General features: G+C 49.6%; 1 protein-coding gene across 1 annotated transcript in view; it reads right to left on the bottom strand.

Annotated features, from left to right (window-relative positions):
* The window catches only part of DTD1 (D-aminoacyl-tRNA deacylase 1), a 107,560-nt gene that overhangs the window by 3,955 nt on the left and 79,335 nt on the right, over positions 1 to 24,270 (bottom strand). The window contains exon 5 of the mRNA XM_030872453.2: positions 4,890 to 5,057. Coding sequence (XP_030728313.1) covers positions 4,905 to 5,057 — 153 coding nt within the window. The 3' untranslated portion in view covers positions 4,890 to 4,904. The remainder of the gene's footprint in view (positions 1 to 4,889; positions 5,058 to 24,270) is intronic.

Here is a 24,270-nt window from a genome sequence, read left to right as displayed (position 1 = left end):
CAGACAAGGAAGAATAACTATGATTAATATGTTAAGGGCTCTACTGGGAAAAGTAGACAACGTACAAGAACAGATGGGTTATGTAAGTGGAGACATGGAAGCGCCAGAAAGAATCAAAAGGAAATGCAGAGTGCTTTCGACAGGCTCATCAGCCAAGGGAGGAATCATGGGCCTGAAGACAGGTCCCTACAAACTTCCCAAACCGAACTGCAAAGAGGAAGGAACGGAAAAAGGAACAGACCATCCAAGAACTGTGGGGCAGTTGCAAAAGGGGTAACATACACACACCAGAAGGAGAAGGCAGAGAGAACAGAGAAGTAACAAAGGCCAAGAACAGCCCAAACTTAATGACAGGAGACACTGAATCACAGATCCATGAAGCAGAGAACACCAACCAGCAACCACACCTAGGCAAATCCTGTGCAAATTGCAAAAAAGCAAAGAGAAAATCTTGAAAGAAGCTGAAGGCGGAGTGGGAGGAGGGGGCACATGGCTGCGGATTACAGAGGACATCTCAGAAGAAACTATGCCACCAAGGGGAGAGTGGAATAAAATATTTAAGGTGTTCAACCAAAGAAACCACCAAACCAGAATTCTATACCAGCAAAACTATCCCTCAAAAGTGAAGGAGAAACAAAGACTCTCTTTGATCTGCAAGAAATGCTCAAAGTTCTTCAGGCAGAAGGAACACAATACAGCTCTGAAACTTGGACTGACATAACGAAAGGGACAGCATCAGAGATGAAATTAAGGTAAAATAAGATCTGTTCTTTTTCTTATTCTTAGTTCATCTAAAAAACTACTTATGAAATGATAACAGTAACAATGCATTGGGTTGTGGAACACATGAAAGTGGCGTGAGTGACACAGGTCACGAGGAACATAAGGGAGGGACTGGGAGATGCTGCCATGAGGCACCTGCACAGGTGAGGAGGCCAGGCTGTTTGCAGGTGGGCTCAGATTTGTTAAAAGTGTATACCACAAACTCTGTTATATCCTATAAATGACATAATTGTGAATAACTCATTAACCTCACAATGGAAGGTATCATTTCTCTTTGATTGATATGTCACATAAGATAGATTATTGTTTTCCACTAATTGCATATGCTATCCAGGCATTATTGGGCATCCTAGAATTCTGTAAAAATTTCCCATTATCCTCACATTATTCTTCAAATATTCCAGATCTTAGTAAATATAAACATCATGGATTTTAAAAAGCTTAGGCCCGGGCTTCCCTGGTGGCGCAGTGGTTGAGAGTCTGCCTGCCGATGCAGGGGACACGGGTTCGTGCCCTGGTCCAGGAGGATCACACATGCCGCGGAGCGGCTGGGCCCGTGAGCCATGGCCGCTGAGCCTGCGCGTCCGGAGCCTGTGCTCCGCAACGGGAGAGGCCACAACAATGAGAGGCCTGCATACAGCAAAAAAAAAAAAAAAAAAAGCATAGGCCCATATAACAGTGAATTTGGATTAAATAATATTTTGTCAATGTGTTCTTTGAAAATCTTATTGTATGTTCCTTCAATATCATGAAGTAACACCGTAAGTGTTTTGGGGATTTTAGTATTAGCTTATGCCTGTAAAAGAAGAAAACAAAATGTATACTGCAAACTCTAGGGCAGCCACTGAGAAAAGGTTGTTAAAAACACTACCTCAGAGGCATAGTGTATTTTTATACCATGAAATGCACAGGGACTTGAAAAGTGGTATGAATGTTGACACAGGGAAGCAAAGTGAAGCTCTGGGAATAAAAGATCCCACCTTCTACAGGGAAAAAAACAGTGAAAAGTGATGGAATAGCCTTTTACAGAGCGCGCGCGCACGCGTGCACACACGCGTGCGCACACACACACACACACACACGCACACACGCACACACACACCTGCTCTAGCTCATCAGGAAGAAACGTGCTTGGCCAGGACAAGTCTCACTATACAGACAAAGGTCAAGTTGGAAAAGCAAACAGACGGCAGCTTCCCAAACTTTTTCCTTGCTTGGTTTCGAGGGCTGACATCTGAGGACAGAAACACGGGGTGCTGGCTCGAAATGCGCCCCTCTCGTGCACACATTCATGACGGCAGTTAAGTCAATACTCAAACGAGTGGATACTGCAGCCTGTGATCACAGGCAGAAACCACACTCTTTTCATGAGAAGTAGCCCTCGTTCCTTTAGCTGTGGGACACAAAGGGGGGAAAACTGAGCTGCAGCCTCAGAGGAAACCATGAATCCTCCCAGCAAGAGGAGGAGCCCGAAGGAATGAGACAGAGGACAAAAGAGAAGTTAATTTTAGCAGTTTCACGTCCATTTGGTAAAATAAGAAATGTCTGCAATGTGACAGAGAGATGGCGGCACCCTGGGGAGGTCCTCCGAACCAAGTAGGTTTGAGCTCATTTTCAAAGGAACATACACCCAAGATCATGCAGGTTCTCATTCCATTTTCTCTCGCCTCTTTTTTCTCCCTCATGCCTCGGAAACTCAAAGCTGCTCCCCGTCGGGCCTGTGAGGCTCCCCAGGGCTCTTTCCGTTTTTAAAGAAAAGTAAATGAAACCTGCAGCAAATGAAAGCTGCAGCTCCCCTCACTGGGGGCGGGGGGGCTGCTGTTTTTCAGTGGAACAGGGCCAATGCCAAGGTTACCTTCTGTCACCATGTAACTGAGCTCTTACAGACATCTGAACACTGAGTGGTGGTTTTGGGGGTCGACTGGGATGACAAAGTCCAGCAGAAGGGGCAACAAATGTCCACGAGCAGCAAATCCCCCAATATATCCATGGAGTACCAGCTGTCGCTTAGCCTAACCCCTTTAAGGTCTGCAAATCCGGGAGCGTGGCTAAAACCCGGGTGCTCTGCTGGGCATGGTGGCTCGTACCCGCCTGCATCTCCCCACTTCGCTGAAGGGATGAGCTTCACTCACTAAGTTCACAGAAGAAAAACCAAAGAAGCAGAAATTACATAACTTACTCACTGTCACACAGAAATTGGTAGGATGCAAATAAGCACCTGACGAGGTTCTGAATCACTGCTGGACCCACTTTATTAATTAGCACAATTAGAAAACTAACCCAAAGAGCAGCCCTGTGCACTGTCTTTATGTGGCACGTTTCACCCCCAGATTTCGGATTTCTGGATGGACCGTAAATCAGAAGCACTGCCGGTATTTCTGACAACAAAACCGACCATGTCAGTGATGAGCAAATCCTCAGCATCTTGGAGGGGAAGTTTTATGTAACATAAATGCCACATAAAAGGTTACCGTGTGGGGCTTCCCTGGTGGCGCAGTGGTTGGGAGTCTGCCTGCCGGTGCAGGGGACGTGGGTTCGTGCCCCCGTTTGGGGGGATCCCACATGCCGCAGAGCGGCTGCGCAGCGTGGGCCATGGCCGCTGAGCCTGCGCTCTGCGGCGGGGGAGGCTGTAGTGGTGGGAGGCCCGCGTACCGCAAAAAAAAAAAAAAAAAAAAAAAAGGGTTACTGTGTGTTCATGAATATTTAACATTATTTATACACCAAATTCCACATTCAGAAGACTCTCCCTAACTTATAACAACTGTTTCAGTTCACAAATAAAAACCAACGGCTTGAGGCCGCAGCGTCAAGATCCAGAACAAGGTGGGGAGACAAATGAGGCCGAGTGGGAAAGGCTCCCCTGTGACTCCGGCTTCTTGCTCACCTGAGTGTGGGACATGCGTGAGCCCAGACCCGCGAGCACGGTTTTCACCTCCCCGGAGTTACACTTGGACAGAACATGGTGACTGGGGAAAGTCAGCAGGGCCTTACAGGACTGACAATGCCACATGGCCCCCCATAAAACTACGATTCAGCAACCCCTCCTTTCCAAGATCTCCACCCCACCCGTCTGCTCTACTAACGTCTGCCGGCCGGTCCGCCGTGGGCTCGGCAAATCTTCCCAGCACCGGCAGCGGACATCCTGGGGACACTCCGCAGGAGACTCCTGGTCCCCAGTCCCTTCAGAAGGCACAAGCCATCTCACAAGTGTTCCCTCTCGCCATGTGGCATCTCCAGGGCGAACCCAAGGCTGACTTGATTTGATCGACAGTCCACAACCCGAAGGCTCCAGACTGCACGCCCGGCCTGGCTCCTTTGGTTTCTGCAACTGGCCTGTCACTGGCCTGTCGCCTCCAGCCTGCTCCCCACGGCTGCTGGGGTCACCTTTCGAAACTCGGGATCTGACTGTGCACTTGACAGCTTTCAAAAGGTTCGCCATGATCCCAGGACAAAACCCACATTTCTCCAAAACCAGACCCTGTATGGCCCGGGCCCCTCCTCCACCCCTGCCTTCAGACAAGCTCTCCAAAAGAGCCCCATGTCCCTTCCCTGGAGCCACGGCCGCGTCCCTGTCCACCTGGCCCGCGGTCCTGGCACCGGTGCACTGCCCGGTGCTCTGGCGGGACTGTCTCCTCGCTGCTCCCTGCTCCTGTGAACGCCGCCATGTGATGTGTTCACGGGGAATGAACTTGAGCCGAGGGCCATCGGGCAGCTGGGACAAGCTCCAGAGGCCTGTGACTTCCAGGCAGGGAGGTGGACCCAAGCTACAGGGAACCGTGAGGCACTCCCTTCTCGGGAAAGTGAACAGGCAGCGCTGCGCGGGGGACGTGAAGGCCGCAGGCTGTGAGGGGAGGCCTCCCGCAGCTGCTGAGAGGAGAGCGCAGAGGCAGGAGCTCCCATCTGCCACACTCTAGAAGCGCCAGGAGCTGCAGTCGTTGCCTGACGCGGGCGCGTCTCAACTCTTCTCTCTGCCCTGGAGGCAGCAGATCTCAGGAAGCCACAAGGAACCGCCATAAAACAAGCTCTGCCTCCAAAGCCACCCCGTCCTCTACCCCGACTGGTGACCCCGACGAGAGGCGCCGATGCAGCTCCGGGGGGAGCCCTACCTGCGCCCCGGCCCCCTACGGCTCCCGCTCCGAGGACACGTCCCCCTCGGCCCCGCTGCTGGCGCTGCGGTCTTCCTTGCGAGGAGCGCTTCTTTCCTTGCTTGATTCAGAAGGCCCTTTGGCTCTGGTTTTTTCTTTCCTCTGCTGTTGCTTTTCAAGCTTCGACAGCTGGTTATGAAAAAGAAAGAGAATTATTTTACAAATGTAAACTCGTGCCTGTATGTCCAAAGCACCAATTACTTCACAGGCAGCAACCACTAAAAACGCTTTCTGTCTGATAACATGGGGCATCACAGTGGCTCCGACATGCCAGATCCCACACCAAGTGTCTGTCTGTCAGACACCAGCATCCTTAATACAGACACATCAGACGTATGACGTCCGTCAGATTTCCCCACCACTCTGCCTGTCTTGGGGTTTGGGGGAGGGGCCACTAACAGCCTTCTTTGACAGGCTGAGCAGAGACTGTAAATGAAAAGGCTTTTAGTCTGTTATTTTTTTCTTTGATGTCTCTATAGCTTTTTTCTCACCACTTTGTCTTCCCACTCACTGTTTTCTCCACCATTTGCTGAAGGTGAGAGAAGGCTGTGATAAAGTACATCAGACACATGAGACATCATCTGGGCCCTCGGTTTGTCCTGAGACTGAAGCCTGACTCGTCCACAGCCCAAACCCTGGGTGCTCCCGGCGGGCTGCGTGGTGGCTACACGGGGACACTGCCACAGGGCACACGTCCCACAGGCCACCCGGGGCCACTTCTGCCCTGGGTGTCTCCCCAGCTTGTTCAGAGACCACAGACCGGACAGTGGAAAGACAGATCCGCTGACACTCTGCACAACGGTTCAGCCACCCCAGAAAGACCTGCCAAGAAACTCATCCAAGGAGACGGGCCAAGCCATGGCCACGGGATTTTCTTGGACCATAAAAACCATCTGTGACAAAGCTTGAGACACGGCAACACCCAGGTTCATGGGCCTCCCAGGTCAAGTCTGCAAACATTTTCCCATTCACGTGGAAAGGGGGAAACAGGGAAGGGCCAGATGCTCCCCGCTGGTCTCTGCCCCGGGAAGACGCAAAGGAAAGTTACTGTAACCAACCTGCCAGATCATCGCTTTATTATTCTCAGACTCTGAATTAAATCTTTAGGTAGATCAATAATCAGCAGCTCTCAATTTGGTCCAGAAAACCAAGTTTATTAATGGTGGACTTATGATATTATCTCCCCCACCTCCCAACCCCAGGTGCCTGAACAGCTGTAGTAAACAACCGGCTTGGTTAACAAGCTATTCCATTTTGTGAATGAAGGCTTCACTTCCCCTTTGACCCAGGACTCCCTTCCCAGAAAGCTCACCTGGATAAATTCCCTCTCGTGTTGCAGGAAAAGCTCCTGTGAATGTGCACCGTGGTATTGCTTGTATTTAGCAAGAACCTAGAAACAACCTGAGTCCACTGTAGGAGGACAGGTAACTAGAACGTGGCACAGTCCCACAGAGCGATATCTAGAGCAGATGGACATGTATCAAAACAGATACGTCTCTAGGGCTTCCCTGGTGGTGCAGTGGTTGAGACTCCGCCTGCCGATGCAGGGGACACGGGTTCGTGCCCCGGTCCGGGAGGATCCCACATGCCGCGGAGCGGCTGGGCCCATGAGCCATGGCCGCTGAGCCTGTGCGTCCGGAGCCTGTGCTCCGCAAATGGGAGAGGCCGCAACAGTGAGAGGCCCGCGTACCGCAAAAAATAAAAAAATTAAAAAAAATAAAAAATAAAAAACCAGATATGTCTCTAAACCCACGTTAGACAAACCAATGTAAGCTTCAGAGGCCAGAACAGTAGGATCCCATTTTCACAAAGCACTACGTGCCACTAATGGGCAGATGGAGGATGGACTGGGAGCATACAAGCAAGTCCAGTTAACTTTGGGGAGAAAGAGAAGAGAATGGGATCATAGTGGGATGAATATACATGGGCTCCAACTGTAACTGTCAGCTTTCACTTCTATAACAACAAAACCAGCTCTAGAACAGAGCTGCTGACCACTGTCAGACGTGGACTGCTTGCTACTGGCCCTCGGACCACTGACAGTAAGACTCGTGCCAGGATGTAAACCAACACACAGCTTCCTTCGTCAACAAAGTCTTGCTGTGAAAAAGTATCACTGCTACTAAACTGTGCACTTAGTGGCAAAGCTGAGCTCCTCTGGCCATGGCCTGGTAAAAAACAGCTCAGGTACAGGCACGGTGAATAGGATGATCTTGAGCAAAGATGACAACAGGCTAGCACTTTCTTTTTTTTTTTGCTCCGTGGCATGTGGGATCTCCCCAGACCGGGGCACGAACCCGTGTCCCCTGCATCGGCAGGCGGACTCTCAACCACTGCGCCACCAGGGAAGCCCCAGCACTTTTTAATTGAGATAAAATTGACAGACATTATATTAGTTTCAGGTGTACAATGTAATGATTCGACACTTGTATACACTGCTAAACCAAAAGGTTAGCGTTTTAAAAATCTGAGTAATGGCTACACAGAGCTCTTTGCTATATATTTCCCTCTGCACTATTATTTTTCCATGAACGATTATTTTTCTCTGTGCCATTCTACCGCAGATGTGGGAGGAATTTCCTTCATCAAGATGCCAGCCTTCCTTTCTTGTTTCCCTTTTGGTGTTAAATGCTCTTTCTTCTAAGAAATGATTAGGATGGTAAATGGGTGCCCTTCTGTCTTGCTCTTTTTCTCGCAAAATGATCTTGGATGCACAACATGAATGTACTTAACCGTACTGAGCTGTACAATTAAAAATGGGTGGGATGGTAAATTTTATGTTATGTGTATTTTACAACTAAAAGAATTTTTTATAGTGATATAATTGACGTATAACATTATATTAGTTACAGGTGTACAACATAACGATTCCATAGCTGTACATACTGCGAAATGACCACCACCGTAAGTCTAGTTAGCGTCTATCACCAAAACAATTTCTTAATGACCTTAGAAAACATGAAGTTGGCAATTCGTGCTGGCCCCCTTCCTTTTTTATATTTCATGTCCCTAGTTCATGAAATCCAAACATCTGGGAATCAGTGTTCGGCAGTGAACTGTGATAATCGCCTTCTGCTGTCAGCCGTTTACATTCACATCAGTGTCTGTATGTGTGTTTGCACGTGTGTGTTATATGTGTACATATCTGTAGGTGGATGGATACATCTACGAATGCACATATATAACCGTGAACATGTTCCAAGTTAGACACTGAGACAGCATGATTTTTATTTCAAGAGGCCCTCTCAGTTTTGTTTCCCCTCTTCAGAGGTAAATATAAAAAAATGTTGACTATCGCCAGTGACACAACCAAACCAAGGCTCCCGCACTGCTGAGATTCCATCTCATGCAAAGGCTTGTTTGTGATCCAACCTGTTACTCGCTTTCTACTCTTTAATGCTGCGGAGAAGCCAGATCCTGGCAGGGTGATGGGGAATAATCCCCAATGGAAGCAGGCTTCCCAGAGGCTGCTCAGGGCCCCACGGCACCGTCTGACTCTGCACTGGCCCAGAGGCGCCATCAACGTTGAGCCGAACTGCAGAAACATCAGCGCGGCCTTACACCCCAGCTCCATCCCTACCGCCCTGGACCAAGCTTGTGAATCACTGAATCACGAGTGACAATTACCGAAGGGACAGGCGCAGCCCGAGTTTCTGTAAACAATGTAATGCTGATTGTCGTTCACTATTTATCTTAAAACAACCCAACCACATATGGCTCCACGCCTCAAAGTAAAAGTTCTCTGAGGGAACATTGTGAACTAACCTAATAAATTTAAGCCTTTTCTCGGAAAACTTGGAATCCAATGCAGCCAAAATGTGGAATTTACATCTTAAGGCAAGAAAGCAATTGGATTTTTTTTTTTTTTTGAGGAAACAAATGAGAAAGAAAGAAAAAGAAGAAAAGAAATTGGTGCTGCACACGGACTCCTGTAGCATGTCCACGGCTTTCAGGTTAACGAGCACACTTACGTCAAGGAGAATAAAAACCGCACAGGCCAGTGAACACAGGACCTAGACACCAAAATGGAGGACTTTTGTTTCTTTGTTTCTTTGCTTTTTAATCATCTGAGAGTGTCCATATTGCAAAGGAGACAGTGTCCAAACCATACAGGCTCTAGCGCCTTAAAGAGAAACCCAAACCTTCCAAAGGCAACTCCAGGCACAAGACACGGCCAGGGGCCAGGTAACTGTCCCAAGGCCAGCCCATGCCTCTCACGGTGGATCTCTGAAGAGGGGGGCCAGTGAGGGCGGGCTGGAATATCTAGACCCAAACCTCCCTGACTCACGCCTAAATCCACTGAGAAAATAAAGAACTTTCTTTTTAATTAAGATGACCATGCTCTGATTGCCTAATGTACAAATAAACTAGTTGAACAATGCTCTGTCACGGGGGCCTGCAAATGTAATAATGCCCTGAGGGACCAGGCAGAAGCAAAATGAGTGAAGTAACTATAAGACTTTAGGGCAGGATGGAGACTGCGGCCACACTGCAGAGGACAAGCCCCACCCACCCACCCACAAGCCCTACCAGGGCATTCACATTTTCTTTTTAAACAAGCATCTGCACAAAGGTATAAAGTAAATGGGGTAGATAGAGCCCTCCATAGGTACCCCGCTTTGCACCTCCGCCCACCTGATCTCGACTGCTCTGAACAACCCCGTAACAGTTGTATTCTCATCAGCGTCCCCTGGAGAAGCCACTGTCGGCAGCCTACGCTATAGTCATCCTCCAGCTCCCTCCTCTCTCCCTGCTGGCATGAGCAGCCTTCTGCTCAGAAGTTGCACTGTCTGAGCCTGCTGTCACATGGTCAGGGGACAGCATTCACAGCCACCAGGACCTGAGGGACCACCAGGGGGCTTCAGAGAAAGGTTTCTCTCCCAAATAAACAGAGGTGCATGGAGACCTGGGGACGGACAAAGACCTCTGGAGTGGTGGCAGCTCTTGGAACGAGATGGGGTGTCCAGGGGTACAGAGACACCTCCGGGGAGGGGTAAAGCCAAGCCAGAGGAATCAGCCATCCTTTTGGGGGGTGGGTCACTAAGCTCCTCCCTGTTTCAGCCACACTCGGCCAGGTTTGGAGCATGTGCAGCTGAAAACAAAGCATCTCATCACACACTCATTGAAGTAAAGGAGAAACGGGCCTTCAAAAGGGTGGGGGGCTTGCTCAGGTGTCATGCACAGGGTGCAAAAGGCAGAGACGGGACCAGGCCTCTAGACGCCAAACTCCACATTCTTTCCAGGGCATCACACGGCCCCTCTTCCTTAATCTATGAACTTCATTTCAGAGATATTTATTGAGCACTGGGCTACACGTCATGCCCTGCCCTAGGTGCCAGGGACACAGAGGAGAACCAAGCAGAGCGCTGGCTTTCCTGGGGCCGACTGCCCATCACGTAAATAACTGGCAGCTCCCACTGCCAGGCTCTGTTCTCAGCCCTCGGCATGCACGAGGGCACCATCACCATCCCCACTCTGAAGTGAAGCCGAGGGCGCCGGCGCCCCCAGCATCCTGCCTGAAGCACTTGTCCTCGCTGGTGGAGAACACGCAGGGACCTCAGCCTCCTCTGCCCTAACGCGGATCCTGCTCCGCGGTGGTCCAGCAGCAAGCCGCCGTAGGACCTCAACGTGACTGTGTGTTTCCACCCTGTGGCTGAAGAATCAGAAGGCGCAAACCTAAGCTGAGTGAGCCGGAAACGAGGCTGGAGGAGGAAGCAGGATGGGGAAGCCCCCAAAGACAAGAGGGCCCAGAGGGAGCTCTCCAGGGGCCCTGATCCTGACCCAAGGAAAGGCCCTGCAGTGGGGCCCGTCAGTGGCAGCGGGAGAGGAGGACCAGGGTGACGGAGACCAGTCTGGCCCAGGCCGGCCACTGACACGGGGCAGCCCCGGAAAGCAGTGAGCATCAGAGCATCATAGCAGGGAACACAGGGCGGCCAGCATGTGGAGGGCTCACGGAGGGTGGGGGGCAGGCCCCCAAGTTCTGGGAGGGCTGACGGAAGCAGGGCTGAGGGCGGGACAGGAGTCCCTGGAGGAGGGAGGAGAAGGCCTCCCAGGACCAGCATGGGGCTCTGTGTTCGCGCTTCACCACCAGCCACGCTGCAGGCCCCCCGGGCACAGGGTGATGACACAGAGGTGACTGAACTGGACATCAAGGGCTGCACGAGACAGGCTGAGGAGCGAGGGGCCGAGTGAGGTCAAGGCCACCAGGAGAAGCAGGGGAGGGGGTTAAGTCCTGCCCGGGGCGCAGCACCCACGGTAAGGGGGGCGTCCGGCCGGGAGCGCATGGGGTCAGCGCACTGTGGGGTCACTGTCACCCAGGACTGGGGCACAAACGGGATGCTGGCCGGCTGGGGGGATAGGTGTGGGAGAGCCCTGAGTCTCCATTGATGACCACGGCCGTGGTGATGGGCAGTCCGCAGTGCGCATGAGACACTGGACAAATGAGCATGGGGGCGGGGAGTGACCAGGTGACGGCCTCTGGGGGACGGGAGGCTCCGGCTCGAGCCCCTGTCGGCGGCGTAACTAATGCTCTTCAGCAGCACAAGAGAAGGAAACACGTGGGACCCACAGAGCAGGGCGCCGTGTGGGCGCTCCAGAGGAGGGACCCCTCCCGGGGCAGGGGGCGGACCGCAGACCACTGGAAGGGGAGAAGCGGAGACCCTCGGGCTGGCCGTTTGTCCTCTGTGCCTCTACTGCCAGGTCGCCTGCCCTGGGCACCGGAGGACGGGCTCTGAGACGCGTGAGCTACTCCTACCTGCCCGGGTCTTTCTCATAGAACAGCGCTGCTGAAGCATCTCCAAAGGCAGATCCCTTCACCCTGTGGGCTGACCCAGTGGACGATGACATAGAACATTAAATGAAGGAGCCCCTCCAGGCTGCCGTGGACACCACAAGCTCCCAGGACGCGCTCTGCGTACAGTCAGACTCTGGGCGCCCCCGAGATTCCACGTGTGCAGGGGAGGCCCAGCCAAGGGCTCTGCTCTGCAGCTGCGGACACCAATCCAGGCTGGGAGGGTTCAAAGGAGCTGGCAGAGAGGTCTGTGTCTGCAGTTGCCACCACCCGCCTGCCTCTTTCGGGAACGTCCAAACCACGCAGCTGACAGGCACTAGAAGCGGTTTTGGAGGGGTTCAAGAGAGATGGTTTCTTTGCAAGTCGTTTCCAAACAAAACAGGTGCCCAGCAACCCCTGATGGAAGGGTAATTCTCCGAGCGAGACGATGTCTCAGACTTGCTTCCAACACGATTTGGAGAAATGTGAAAAATTACAGTTTCTTGTAGATGCTTTTGTACGTTCACATAAGTCCCACAAAAACTATTTCAGGTCTTCCTCTTCTTCTTTTTTAGACTACAGTTGACTAAAAGGGTCAGCTCCTTCCTCAAAGGGCCCATGAGTATAACCTGAGAATTTAATTTCATCCCTTTACAGTCTGTCTTCACACTAGGGAAATAAATGGCCCCTTGGATTGTGACAACCAATTTGTCACGCTGAGCATTCCGAGGAGTCAAGAGCAGGTATTATTACTCCCAGATTGCTTCTGAGCGCACGGGAAGTGGAGTCAGTTGAGAGAGAAAGTTCAAGGCCATGGCCAGGCAGTGGCCAGGCTGGGAGGAGCCTCAGGCCACCAGACTCCCAGCCGAGCCCCCGGTCGACCTGGCTCCTTTGAGGCCGAAGCTCACCTGGACAGGGGCTTCTGAGGTTACCCCAGGTCCGGGCAGCCAACCCTGCTGTGATCTTGCTAGGGCGATGCCAGGTACAGCCCTGCCTTTGAGGTATTTTAATGCTGGTCATTTCCGGCCAGACTGTTCTGTCCCGTGAAGGAGCAAAATCTAATTAGAGAGTGAAGAAAGAAACAAAAGAAAAGCGTGAGCCCCATGAAGCCAGTTACTAGGATTTTTATAGACCGTGATGTAGATGGAAAGGTTCTGTTCCAACCAACCCCTTGCAAAGATTCCAAGAAAGTCATAAAGATCAAATGTCCCCTCTGCAATTACGTTGTAAAATACCACAAGGTATGATGGCTCCGCGGGCGCTGGCCCACACCTGTGGCCCCGCTGATGTCAGAAGGCACGAGCGGGCAACCACAGGAAGCTGCAGAAGAAGGACATGGCTGGCGCGTCCCCTTAGAAGGACAGGAGCCAAAGGACAAAATGCCCCAAACCCACCAGCCCGTGAACCCTTTTCAACAGCGCTAGAACCTTCACTCCACGAGGTTCGCTGTCTTTCCTGTGTCCACCAACTCCTACCGCCAGGAAAAGATGCCCTGACTGTGCCGAGTCATTGAAACCAGCGTGTTGACCATTCTCTCACCCTGCAGAGCACGCTGACACCAGAGAACTGTTTTGCTGAATAACTAACACGTTCGAGGCAGTAAGCAAGACGCACTGTGGAGTGGAGCAATACTCCACCTCCACGGGCCTCCTGGGGTCAGGTGGAATCCCGGGGCTCCCCTCGACCACACACACCGGAGGCGGCCTGCCAGCACCGCCTAGAGATGCAGGAAAGTCCAAGAGGCCCCACACAGCGACCAGAGCAGCCCACAGTCCCTCCACGTCAGGCGGGGACCCCTTCAGGGGTGGACCCTTCGGGGAATGATGGAGGACGGCGCTCAAGGCCGGGAAAGGGCGCCTCCCCCCAAGCCCGATGCCCCCGTGCCATGGGTGGGACATCTCCTGAGCTACTGGACACCCCTGGCTCCATGACCTTTTGCTTCTCCCTGTTTCTTTCCGCTGCCTACAGGCCAGAGGGCAGAGAGTGGGAAGGGGGAAGAAGAAAAGGCAAATTCCCATCAGCCTATGAGACTCGCAAAACTCCGAGAAGACAGAAGTGTGAATCTACTGTGGAATTTTAAACAATCTGTAGAAACCTACTTCCACAGATTAGCTCTAGTTGACTAAGCCATTTTTTAAAAAGCAATTGGAATTTATATTTGGGCAACTTTGTTTTATCGAATTGTAACTTGATATAATTTCATATTATGTGATAATTCTGAAAGCTTCTTTTTTAAAAATGTCCTTGTGTAATGGAAAATCTGACAGAACACTCAAAGAGGATGTTTCCATACACTCTGAAGCATCTGCCATTATGTCAACTGTCATGTTGTGTTATTTTTAAATCAACTGGCTGCTTAATAAAAACATTACAAAGCAATGTGCACACATGGTACCTAATTTTCATACATTATTAACTCTGCTTGAGGTTTTCGTGGGAATTAAAAAAGGAAAAAGTCAGGCAAGGAGGCATCCGTTCCCATCTGAAATCGTGCAATCTAATTTTATTTTCTAATTCCCCATTGTTTACAAAAACCCTCTTAGGCATGCGAAGTGGCAGTGAGGGCGGGGTGCCCGGCTGTCTTTCGCATTATTCTTACTCTCTTCTCCTCCCGTCCACGTCCACGCGGGGGTGGCTCCAGCCTTCAGGACCCGGGGCGGCTTGTTTCAGGCCCTCATGGGATCGAGGTCAGCAAAGGCGTGGGTTTCTCTATCACCGCGGCAGAGGCTGTCAGGGCCTGCATGTCCCCCAGCCCAGAGGTCCCTGCAGTGTCAGCCCACGACTTCTGACCTCCTCCAGCCTGAGCACCTGCACCTTCAGCCTGAAGATGCCCCTGGGCCCAGCGGGGGCACCTGGCCTGAGTGTGGGCAGCAGACATGTCTGGAGGCAAGCACTCCTGGATGTGATCTCGGCCAGGGGGAAACGAGTGCTAGGGGTCCACCTCCAGCCCCCTCAGGCCGCACGGCACCCACGCTGAGATGTGTTCCATGCGGCCCCCCAGGGGGTGCCCTGCCCAGGGGTCACCAACACACAGGTCCCCCTCTCCGTCTCGCTTCCACCCCTCACCGTGCTTCCTGTTCCGGGAAGACCTGTACCGCAAGCCTTTCACTTCGGGGGGCACCCAAACCAGAAGCATTTTACATGCTTTGAAATGAGCCACATTTTAACGTGATCATTTGTTATGTGTTACAGGCCCCATGTTAACCAGTGTTCTCCACTGGTGGGCACCCCAGACACAGGAGGGCCATGGGGGTGATGAGGATTCCACCCCCACTGAAGGCGCTGAGGGATGCAGTACAGTCCTGTGACATCTCACTATATATGTGAATTCTCTGAAAACTGGTCACCCATATACATGGCAAACGATATATTCTAGCAGCCAGGATTTTTATTATGTTGCCCTCCATTCCCTAACCCCACTGCGGACAAGGTATCAACTGCACTTCTAACACGACACAACCCACTCCTGTGGCCTGGCCTCTTCCTTCGATGGGGGCTAATTATAAAATTTCGAGAGTAATGGGCAAGAAGTTAACTATTTCCCCGCCGCTGAGGAAGCAGCAGTGGCTGTGGCACTCGGAGGCCAGAGGCCGGCTTCTCGCGCCCCACGGCTGAGCTATCAGCTCCCCCTCCTCTCTAGGCCGCTGCTCTTTGCGGGCAGAAATAATAGGCACCTACTTCATCAACATCTGCGTTAACATTATTAACGCATATATGTGGACCCTAGAAAAATGGTACAGATGAACCGGTTTGCAGGGCAGAAATAGAGACACAGATGTAGAGAACACACGTATGGACACCAAGGGGGGAAAGTGGCGGAGGGGGAGGGTGGTGGGATGAAGTGGGAGATTGGGATTGACATATACACACTAATATGTATAAAACAGATAACTAATAAGAACCTGCTGTATAAAAAAATAAATAAAATTCTAAAATTCAAAAAAAAAAACAAACCAAAAAACCATCTGCCTCAGGCTGGAGTCTCTCTTGGCACGTGTCTGGTTAATAATCACGGGCTGTAGCGAAGTTTCAGGAGACACTAAAACAATTTCATCTTTGGCATTCCAATGCATAATTGGTACCAGAAAACTGTTCACGAGCATTTTAAACTAGTAGTGTTGCTTAAATGATTCAAAATGTTTCTTCAATTTGCAAGAGTCTTAAAAAAGAGGGGAGACCTTTTCTCTGCCCCACTGGGTCTTACATGTACAAATGCCAACAGAACAGATTTGGAACGATGAAGAATTATTGTGCAAAATAATGAAGACGTGGGACCCAGAAAAACAGTGCCCACAACCTGAAGAGAAGTCAAGGTCAGGGTGCTCGGCAGCCGGGCCGGGGTGAGGGGCAGGGGGTGGCCACCTGTCCACAGGGCAGGGGAGTGGGGCAAGCGCTCCGGAGGACGGGGCTCCGGCAGGAAGGGCCTTGAAAGAGAACGCCTGGGCTCAGAGGTCTGGGAGCAGGAGCAGAAAATACAGTGCTTCAAACAAGATTTCAAGAGAAGAAAGACAAGTACATACTCCCAGAAAAGCAAAGGGCTGAACAAGGAAAATAACGATAGGGTACGACTTGGGCCCTGTGGTGACCCACAGTCACAGGGTCATGGCAACATAAACACCATTTTTGGATTCCATTAAAATGATATCAAAATGCTGGAAAGATGGGAGGGTGTGCGGCATGAGCAGTGCTGGCTCCCCCTCTACAGTAGCATGAAATAAATGATGTCAGAACTTAATACATCAAGAAACAGTACGAGTTTGGGCTTCACTGGTGGTGCAGTGGTTAAGAATCCGCCTGTCAATGCAGGGGACATGGGTTCGAACCCTGGCCCGGGAAGATCCCACATGCCGCGGAGCAGCTAAGCCTGTGTGCCATAACTACCGAGCCTGCGCTCTAGAGCCCGCGAGCCACAACTACTGAGCCCACATGCCACATCTACTGAAGCCCGTGCGCCTAGAGCCCCTGCTCCGCAACAATAGAAGCCACCGCAATGGGAAGCCCACGCACTGCAATGAAGAGCAGCCCCTGCTCGCCGCAACTAGAGAAAGCCACACGCAGCAACGAAGAACCAAAGCAGCCAAAAATAAATAAATAAAATAAATAAATTTAGTTAAAAAAAAAAGAAACAGTAAAAGTTTATAATTTAGGGACAGAGGGGGAAGCACCCAAAAAAATAGCTTAAAATATGTTAAAAGCACTTGCTTGCGGGGAAGAGGACAAGGACGAGGGAAAACAGGCAGAAAAGGTTATTTTTCATTACAAGCCTTTATGTACTAAATGATTTTCAGTTATGCACATAATTGCTTTAATAAGCAATTTAAAACTTGTTTAAGAAAGAAAACTCATACAGTAGATATAGTTAACAACAGATCCAAGACTATGGAGAAAAATTAATGACTCAGAAAAATCAATTCATGCAATCCTTCCAATACTCAGAGGAAAAGACAATAGAAACTTATAAGTCATATATGTAGGATGGGAGAAAAGGAGAGATCAGAGCAGATACCAAAAAAGCAATAAGCAAAGACATTACAGAAGAACATCCCACGGGCTCCAGTATATCCTGGAGGCACCAACAGTCAGGGAAATTTAGGTAGAGAAATCCACACGGAGGGCACACCACTAAATGCCAGCAGGGAGCCAGATGCAGTGAAACACTGGTGACACGTCTGTTGGATGAACAAAGGGATGACTTCATGATGACAGACAGATGCGTAGACAGAGGGAAGGAAGGAGGCCAACCAACCATCGGGGCGACACCTGTAGAACCTGAAGGTAAAAGCTGGCGACCCAAGCATTCCCGGATGAACCAGGACGTTCCCAAACCTGCAAGTATCCAGAATGTTTTATGGCCATTCCCACCCTTAAAAAATAAATGCATAAATAAATTACAGAAGGACTCCAGCCTCTTGAGAGAGTAATAAAGAAACTGTGTTAAGTAATATAACCAATAAAATTGAGTGACAAGTCCCAAAACTAACTGGTGAAGAAGAAAATATAAAATGTAAATGAGAAATTAAACTTATCGGGATCTAAAATTCAGATTCACAAGCAACCTCTTAAATGGGATGAAACGCTAATGCCTAATAAGCTTATGAGAAAGAGTGCCACTTCACTAGTAATTGATGCAAATAAAAACAATGAGATAATTTATGAGGCATCAAGTTGACAAGGATTAAACAATGATAATCAATGATAATGATATATTATTAATTATAATAATTAAACAATGATAATCAGATTAAACAATGATAATTAAGCAACGATAAACCAGCCTTCGCAAGGGTTTAAGGAAAGGAACACTGAATGCTGGTGATGGAGAGTACATGTGGACCTTAGGGGCGCAATTTGGCAACACACATCTCAAACACTAAGTGTCTGCACGTTTTGACCCAATAATTTCACCTCCTGGAATTTATCTCGTGGAAAATAAGTGGCTTCGTGCACAAAGATACATCCAAAAGGGTGTTCACTGAATTGCCTTTTACAACAGTAAAAACTGTGGAGCAATCTAAATGCCCACAGAAAGAGGATTTAAATAAATTACGAGACATTCTGTACAGACTGATTTACCATTTGAGGTGTTGCTACGGAAAATTTACGGCTGCAGCCATCAAACCCTAGAATTCCCCTCTCTTCACCAACTAAAAAAAGCAGCTCTTTGAGAACAGTACAAATGCAGCTCCGAGGGCCTGTCTGGTGGCGGAGGGTGTTGAAACACGAGGGTCCCCCCACTAGGCCGAGCCCGACAGAAAAGAACGACGTGCAGCAGACAAGCCCCAACAAGAAAGCCAGGGACACACGCGTGGGCTGAAGCCGCTCGGGACAAAGGGGTGGGGGGACCAGCACAAAACACAGCACCGGGGTGTCTCAGGGGGAGGCAAGGGGTGGTGAGGGGAGGGCCTGGGACAGCCCTGGGTGGCAGCGGCTGGGGCTCCCGTCTGAAAGTGGGGGGCAGTCACCCTAACGGTAGGCTTTGTACACATGCACGTTACATACGTCCTTTTTCAGTGACCACAGATTATGCAATAAATGTTTCTAGAACACACACGAGTGACAGCACCTCATCTTCAGCCACTGCTCTGCCCAAGCGGCTCCAACAAGCTGACTGGCCTCCAAACAGAACAGGCAAGGTAAACACTACTGAGCACAAACTTCTCGAGTGCGCAGCCTGTCAGAGAAAGACGGCGCTTCTGGGAATTCAGCTGAAACCCCGGCTCCAGGCGCCCGGAGCAGGGCTGGAGCAATACTCTTTTCTTTATGAATGCCATTTGTGTGGGAGAAAACACATGTACAAAAGCGCCCACTATAGTTTTGTACAAACGCTGCTCCACCCCGCCCAGAGATACCTTTGTCATCAGCCACAAGTCCCTTTACAGGAAGCCACCAGGAAGTCTCGCCTTCTGCGAGGCAGTTTGCTAACAGTGAAATCAGAGAACAGAAGTAATGCTCAGAGCCACCTTACTTTCGAGGTTCTCCTTCCTCAAAATACACATATTTCTAGACAGACCCAGGAACAGTGCAGGTGCTTTTCCTAACACATCAGCACTGCCCTGCACCATGAGAAAGACCCGTTTCACCCCAAATGGGCACTGCTGTCAAGGTTCTTATGTGAAGAAGGTCCATCCTTCACCCTGCCCTGACTGCCCTTTGAAAGGGCTACGCTCTCCGTGATCAGTGTTTCTTGATCTCGGCAGTAGTGACATTTGAAGCCAGATGAATGCTTTGCTGTGAGGGCCGTTCTGTGGACTTCAGGGGGTTCAGCAGCATCCCTGGCCTCTACTCACTAGAAGCCAGTGGCACTTCCCCTCCCCCAGCTGTGACAACCAAATATGTCTCCAGACACTGCCAAATGTCCTTGGGGTGCAAAATGGTTGAGAAATAAAAATAACTTTTAAAAACAAACACAAACAAATAAGAACAAAAACGCCGTTCTTAGAACTGCTGTAAGTCTCTCATATTTGCCGTTGGTTAAGTGCCCTTTTTTCCACTTCTTGCACAGACCCTCTCAAAACCTGAGTCAAGCAGGGCTCCTGCACTGTTTTCCTGAGGTTCCTGCCCACATATGCAGGTAGGCTGAGTGCCCAAGTAGGAAGAGACACACTGGAGACCAAAATGACCAACCTGTAAAACTACCTACCTACCAACTACCTAACCTACTCCGGTCAGCATTCTTAGGTGCGGACAGACAGCCAAAAACATCCAGATACTTGAGGGAGCATCCACAGCTCAAAAGAGAAGGATCACGTAGAGTAAACAGACAACTGACTCTGAGCAGAGATAATTCGGCAAATAGAAATGAACATTTAAAAATCCAATCAGAATCTTCAGAAAGCGTTAAGAAGATACGATACCCCCCAGAGGACCTAAAGAGCCGTTTTTCTAAAGAAGACATACAGATGGCCAACAGGCACGTGAAAAGATGCTCAACATCACTAATCCTCAGGGACATGCAAATCAAAACCACAATGAGCTTTCAATGAGATGAAACAATTCTGAAGCGAGTACTGAGATTTGCTTCAAAATAAAACCAAAGGTGGGAGGGTTAATGACATCAGAGGTGCCATAACTGGGTGATGATGACCTGGACGCTGGGTCCATTGGGTTCTATATGCTATATTTGTCTAAACTGTTGAGATGTTTCCACAATAAAAAGTTAAGGTCATTTCTCATTAACAATACAGAACTGAGCTATGTAGCTATTGTTAAAAACAAATACATCGGGGGCTTCCCTGGTGGCGCAGTGGTTGAGAGTCCGCCTGCCGATGCAGGGGACACGGGTTCGTGCCCCGGTCCGGGAGGATCCCACATGCCGCGGAGCGGCTGGGCCCGTGAGCCATGGCCGCTGAGCCTGTGCGTCCGGAGCCTGTGCTCCACAACGCGAGAGGCCACAACAGTGAGAGGCCCGCGTACCGCAAAAAAGAAAGAAAGAAAGAAAGAAAAACAAATACATCGGCAGATTCTAGAAAAGCCTAACAACAGTAAAATTCAATGTGTGCTCTGATGGCGTTTTACTGACTTGCTTATATATATGAGCCATAAGTGTGTTCACACCCATTTCTTAGAATTTCTCTTACATCAAAAAAAAATGATCAGAATAAAGATGTTCACTTTGGCATTACTTACAATTGTGAAAAAATTAAAAATAATCTAGATGTCCAACCATAAAGGAAAGTTAGTAAGTTACAGTAGACTGACTTAATAACTAATATACAAACACAAAAATGCTAAATATAAAAATCAGTCATCCTCACTGAAGATATCTAAGAAAAGATTTAACTGGAAGAAGTCCGTGGTGATTACACCAAAACAAAGATTATGTGGATATTTGGAAAAGACTATAAAGAAGAAATTAAAATTGTTGCTTAACAAGAGCACATTGGTTCAATGGCTTTTTTGTAATGTTGTTTAATCATTTTTAAAAGATGTGCTCTGTCTTGAGTACAAGATTTTCCTCTAGTTTCTCAGGGTTTTTTTTATGAAAAACAAGAAAAAACTACAGTCACCTACGAGCACAGTAACTCTCTTCTAGACTGCTGGAACATGCCATTCAGTCCCGAGAATTTCCTCACTAACGTGCATTTCAGTCACCCACACAGGACCCTCAAATCTAGGGCAGGCACCTGGGGTCAGCATGACCTGAAGGGTTGGGGAGACCAGACAAGATCTGGGAGAAAGATGTGGAAACTGCAGGTGTCACCTGGCCATCCAGTCTAATCTTGGCAAGAGGCTGTTGTCCCCTGCCCCGACGAGGGGGTTGTCCCAGCAGTCCCAGCTGACCCGCTCAAACACTTGCAGTCCTGAGCCTGGGGAAACGCACCAGGGCTGGGAGCGAAGCCCACATTCTGCTCCCCTGGAGAATTCTAAGAGAGGCTCGCGAGTGAAGATGTGCTCTTTACACAGAGGCCGACGGAGCCTGGGTATAAACAACAAAACATCTATAAAAACATGGACGGAACAGGAGTCCGCAACGCACGCCCTTTACACCAGGGAGTCACTGGGAGCATCCTCGCAGCCGAGCGGCATCCCTCGCGGATGCTGGGATGAAGCGAGGCAGCTGCACCTGACCCTGCAGTTCCTGTTCCCAGAAAAGGCCACGCCTCCCCCTGCCTCCAGCTGAAGTTGCTTTTCAAGCTTCTAAACCATTTCTGTGATGGAAAAGATTAGAGTAATAAGAGTCTCTATCTAATGCTGAGTGCTGAGCACTGGGTTTTACAAATACCTCTTTTCTCTGCACCTCTACCGCTGCTCCACAGGACAGGTACTGAAAGCCCCACTCTCCAGATGGAAGAAGATGGCGTTCAGAACACTGACGAAACTGATGCCAAGGATGCTGGGCTGTTTCTCTGCAGCACTAGCCACTCTCCCCTTCGGTAAAACATGCTGTCCCTGTACAAGAGGGACAGTCCCCAGGAGCACCCGGGGCCCCAGGCAGCAGTGGGCACAGATGTCCTGATGTTTATTATGCGGGGGTCTCCGTGAGTGCCAGGTCTTCCCTGTTTCTCACGGTGGCCCTGCGGTCAGAACAGGGCCTGACAAGGAGACGCTCAGCAGTACCTGCTGGCTGGATAAATAAAGCTCATCCCCAAAATGCCTTCCACAGCCCTTCCGCTAGTACTTGCTCTGTGACAGAAATGTCCTGGTCTCCGCTAATACGGCAGCCACTAGACACATGTAGCCACTGAGCACTTGAAATGTGGCCTGTGGGGCTAAGGAAAAAACATTTGTTGTACTACCATCCTCATTTAATTTTATTTTTAAATTGAAGTAACCATGGTTTATAACATTATATAAGTTTCACGTAAACAACATTATATTTCCACTTCTATACACCCTACAGCATACTCACCACCACTATGGAAACCAGTAAGGAGATTCCTCAGAAAATTAAGAACAGAACTACCATATGATACAGCCATCCCACTTCTGAGTATTTACTCAAAGAATACAAAAAGACTAACTGCACCCCCCTGTTCACTGCAGCATCATTTACAATAGCCGAGATATGGAAACAACCTGAGTGCCCATCATCAGATGACTGGATAAGGAAGATGTGGTGTGTGTATACACACACACACACACACACACACACACACATATACAATGGAATACTACTCAGCCATAAAGAACGGAAGTGTTTTTATTTTATTTACTTTTGGTGAATTTAAACTTCCACAGCCAGGTGTGGCTGGTGCCTGTCCCCTGGTCGGCCGGGTCTAACCTATCCTGTTCTAACGCAGCACCGTGCCTTCCCAATGACGCTGCAGACCTCTGCTCTCACATCACCCTGCACAAGTCCACTCCCATGTGGACACCACACTGGCACTGAACACACAGTGGGTGTGAAGGTTGGTACCTTCAAGGTGTTTATTTAAGGAGCTAGAAGAGAAGCTAAAGGACATAAGCATGACTCATGCTGAAGATGCAGTTTTTGGACAAAAGCTGGTAGAAAACAACATTATTTACTGACCACTTTCTCTTCGTTGATATAAGTGGGTCTTGAGAACAAATAGCCTCTCCCCTCCCACCCACCCCCAACTACAACAAGGAAGAGGCACAGAAGGTCAGGAAGAAAAGCAGAGAATAATTCTGTTACCAAATTTACCAGTTATCAAAAATTTGAGACATGGTTACTCAGGTGCCAATTAAAAGCAGAAAAGATGAATCTATATCCATGTCATGTTTCCAGAAAACGTGCAAATGTACAAGCAGCATATATCAAATTAAAAGAGTTCAAGGTATGTGGTATTTTAAGAAGGAGGGCTGATTAATTCATCTGCAGCTCTATCCTGTTGGCAGAAAGACCATCAGGCAGATTTTATAAAAGTAAGTGGAACTCCTAGGCTGGTGGTGTCAGCTGCTACAACCCCAGTTTGGAGCCACAGTTCTCTCTTCCAGCCTGATGAGCCTGCCTCCAGGATGTCCCTTTAGGCCACTGGCCTCACAGACAACCAGATCAATGGTTGGCAGAGCACCTGTCCTCTTCCCTCAACGACCCTATCTACTAGTCGGGCTAGTCCTTGCTCTGGCGAAATCAGTCAACTTTGTGACAAAGGCAGAGGAGATGACCTCTTCTTCCTCCACGAGCCCCAGACACCCCAAGTGCCCCAGATGCATGGCATTCCCACTGGAAAACAGCCAGAGGAAGCAAAGATACAGAGATCATGTAGCTGATATTAATACCAACACACCACATGCCAGAGACTTACCCCTACGAAGGCAGAAACCATTTCATTACCTCCATCTCTGACAAAGAAAGCCTCCAATCTGCAAACATCATTTTACTGTCTAACCACACACGGAAGAGGGGAACCTCCATTCAGTCCTTGCACTAGCCATGGGCACGCCGAGTGAGGAATAACTACAGAGAAGGGCACGGTTCCGATATGGCGCACACATCTTTGGAAGACAGTAGGCACTCAATAAGAGTACGCTCTTTTATACACTCAGCACTGCACCTGAAGTTGCAAGCGAGGTGGTCATGTTTGTCACGGGCACACTTTGTCTTCTGCCTCTATGCGTGGCACCGACACCAAAAGGTGAGGGGCAGCCTGAGAGCTGGCTTGATGGTCA

This window comes from Globicephala melas, chromosome 15 (assembly GCF_963455315.2).
Source record: "Globicephala melas chromosome 15, mGloMel1.2, whole genome shotgun sequence".
Taxonomy (NCBI): domain Eukaryota; kingdom Metazoa; phylum Chordata; class Mammalia; order Artiodactyla; family Delphinidae; genus Globicephala; species Globicephala melas.
The sequence above is the reverse complement of the archived record's forward strand: the minus strand, read 5'-3'. Positions and strand labels throughout refer to the sequence as shown.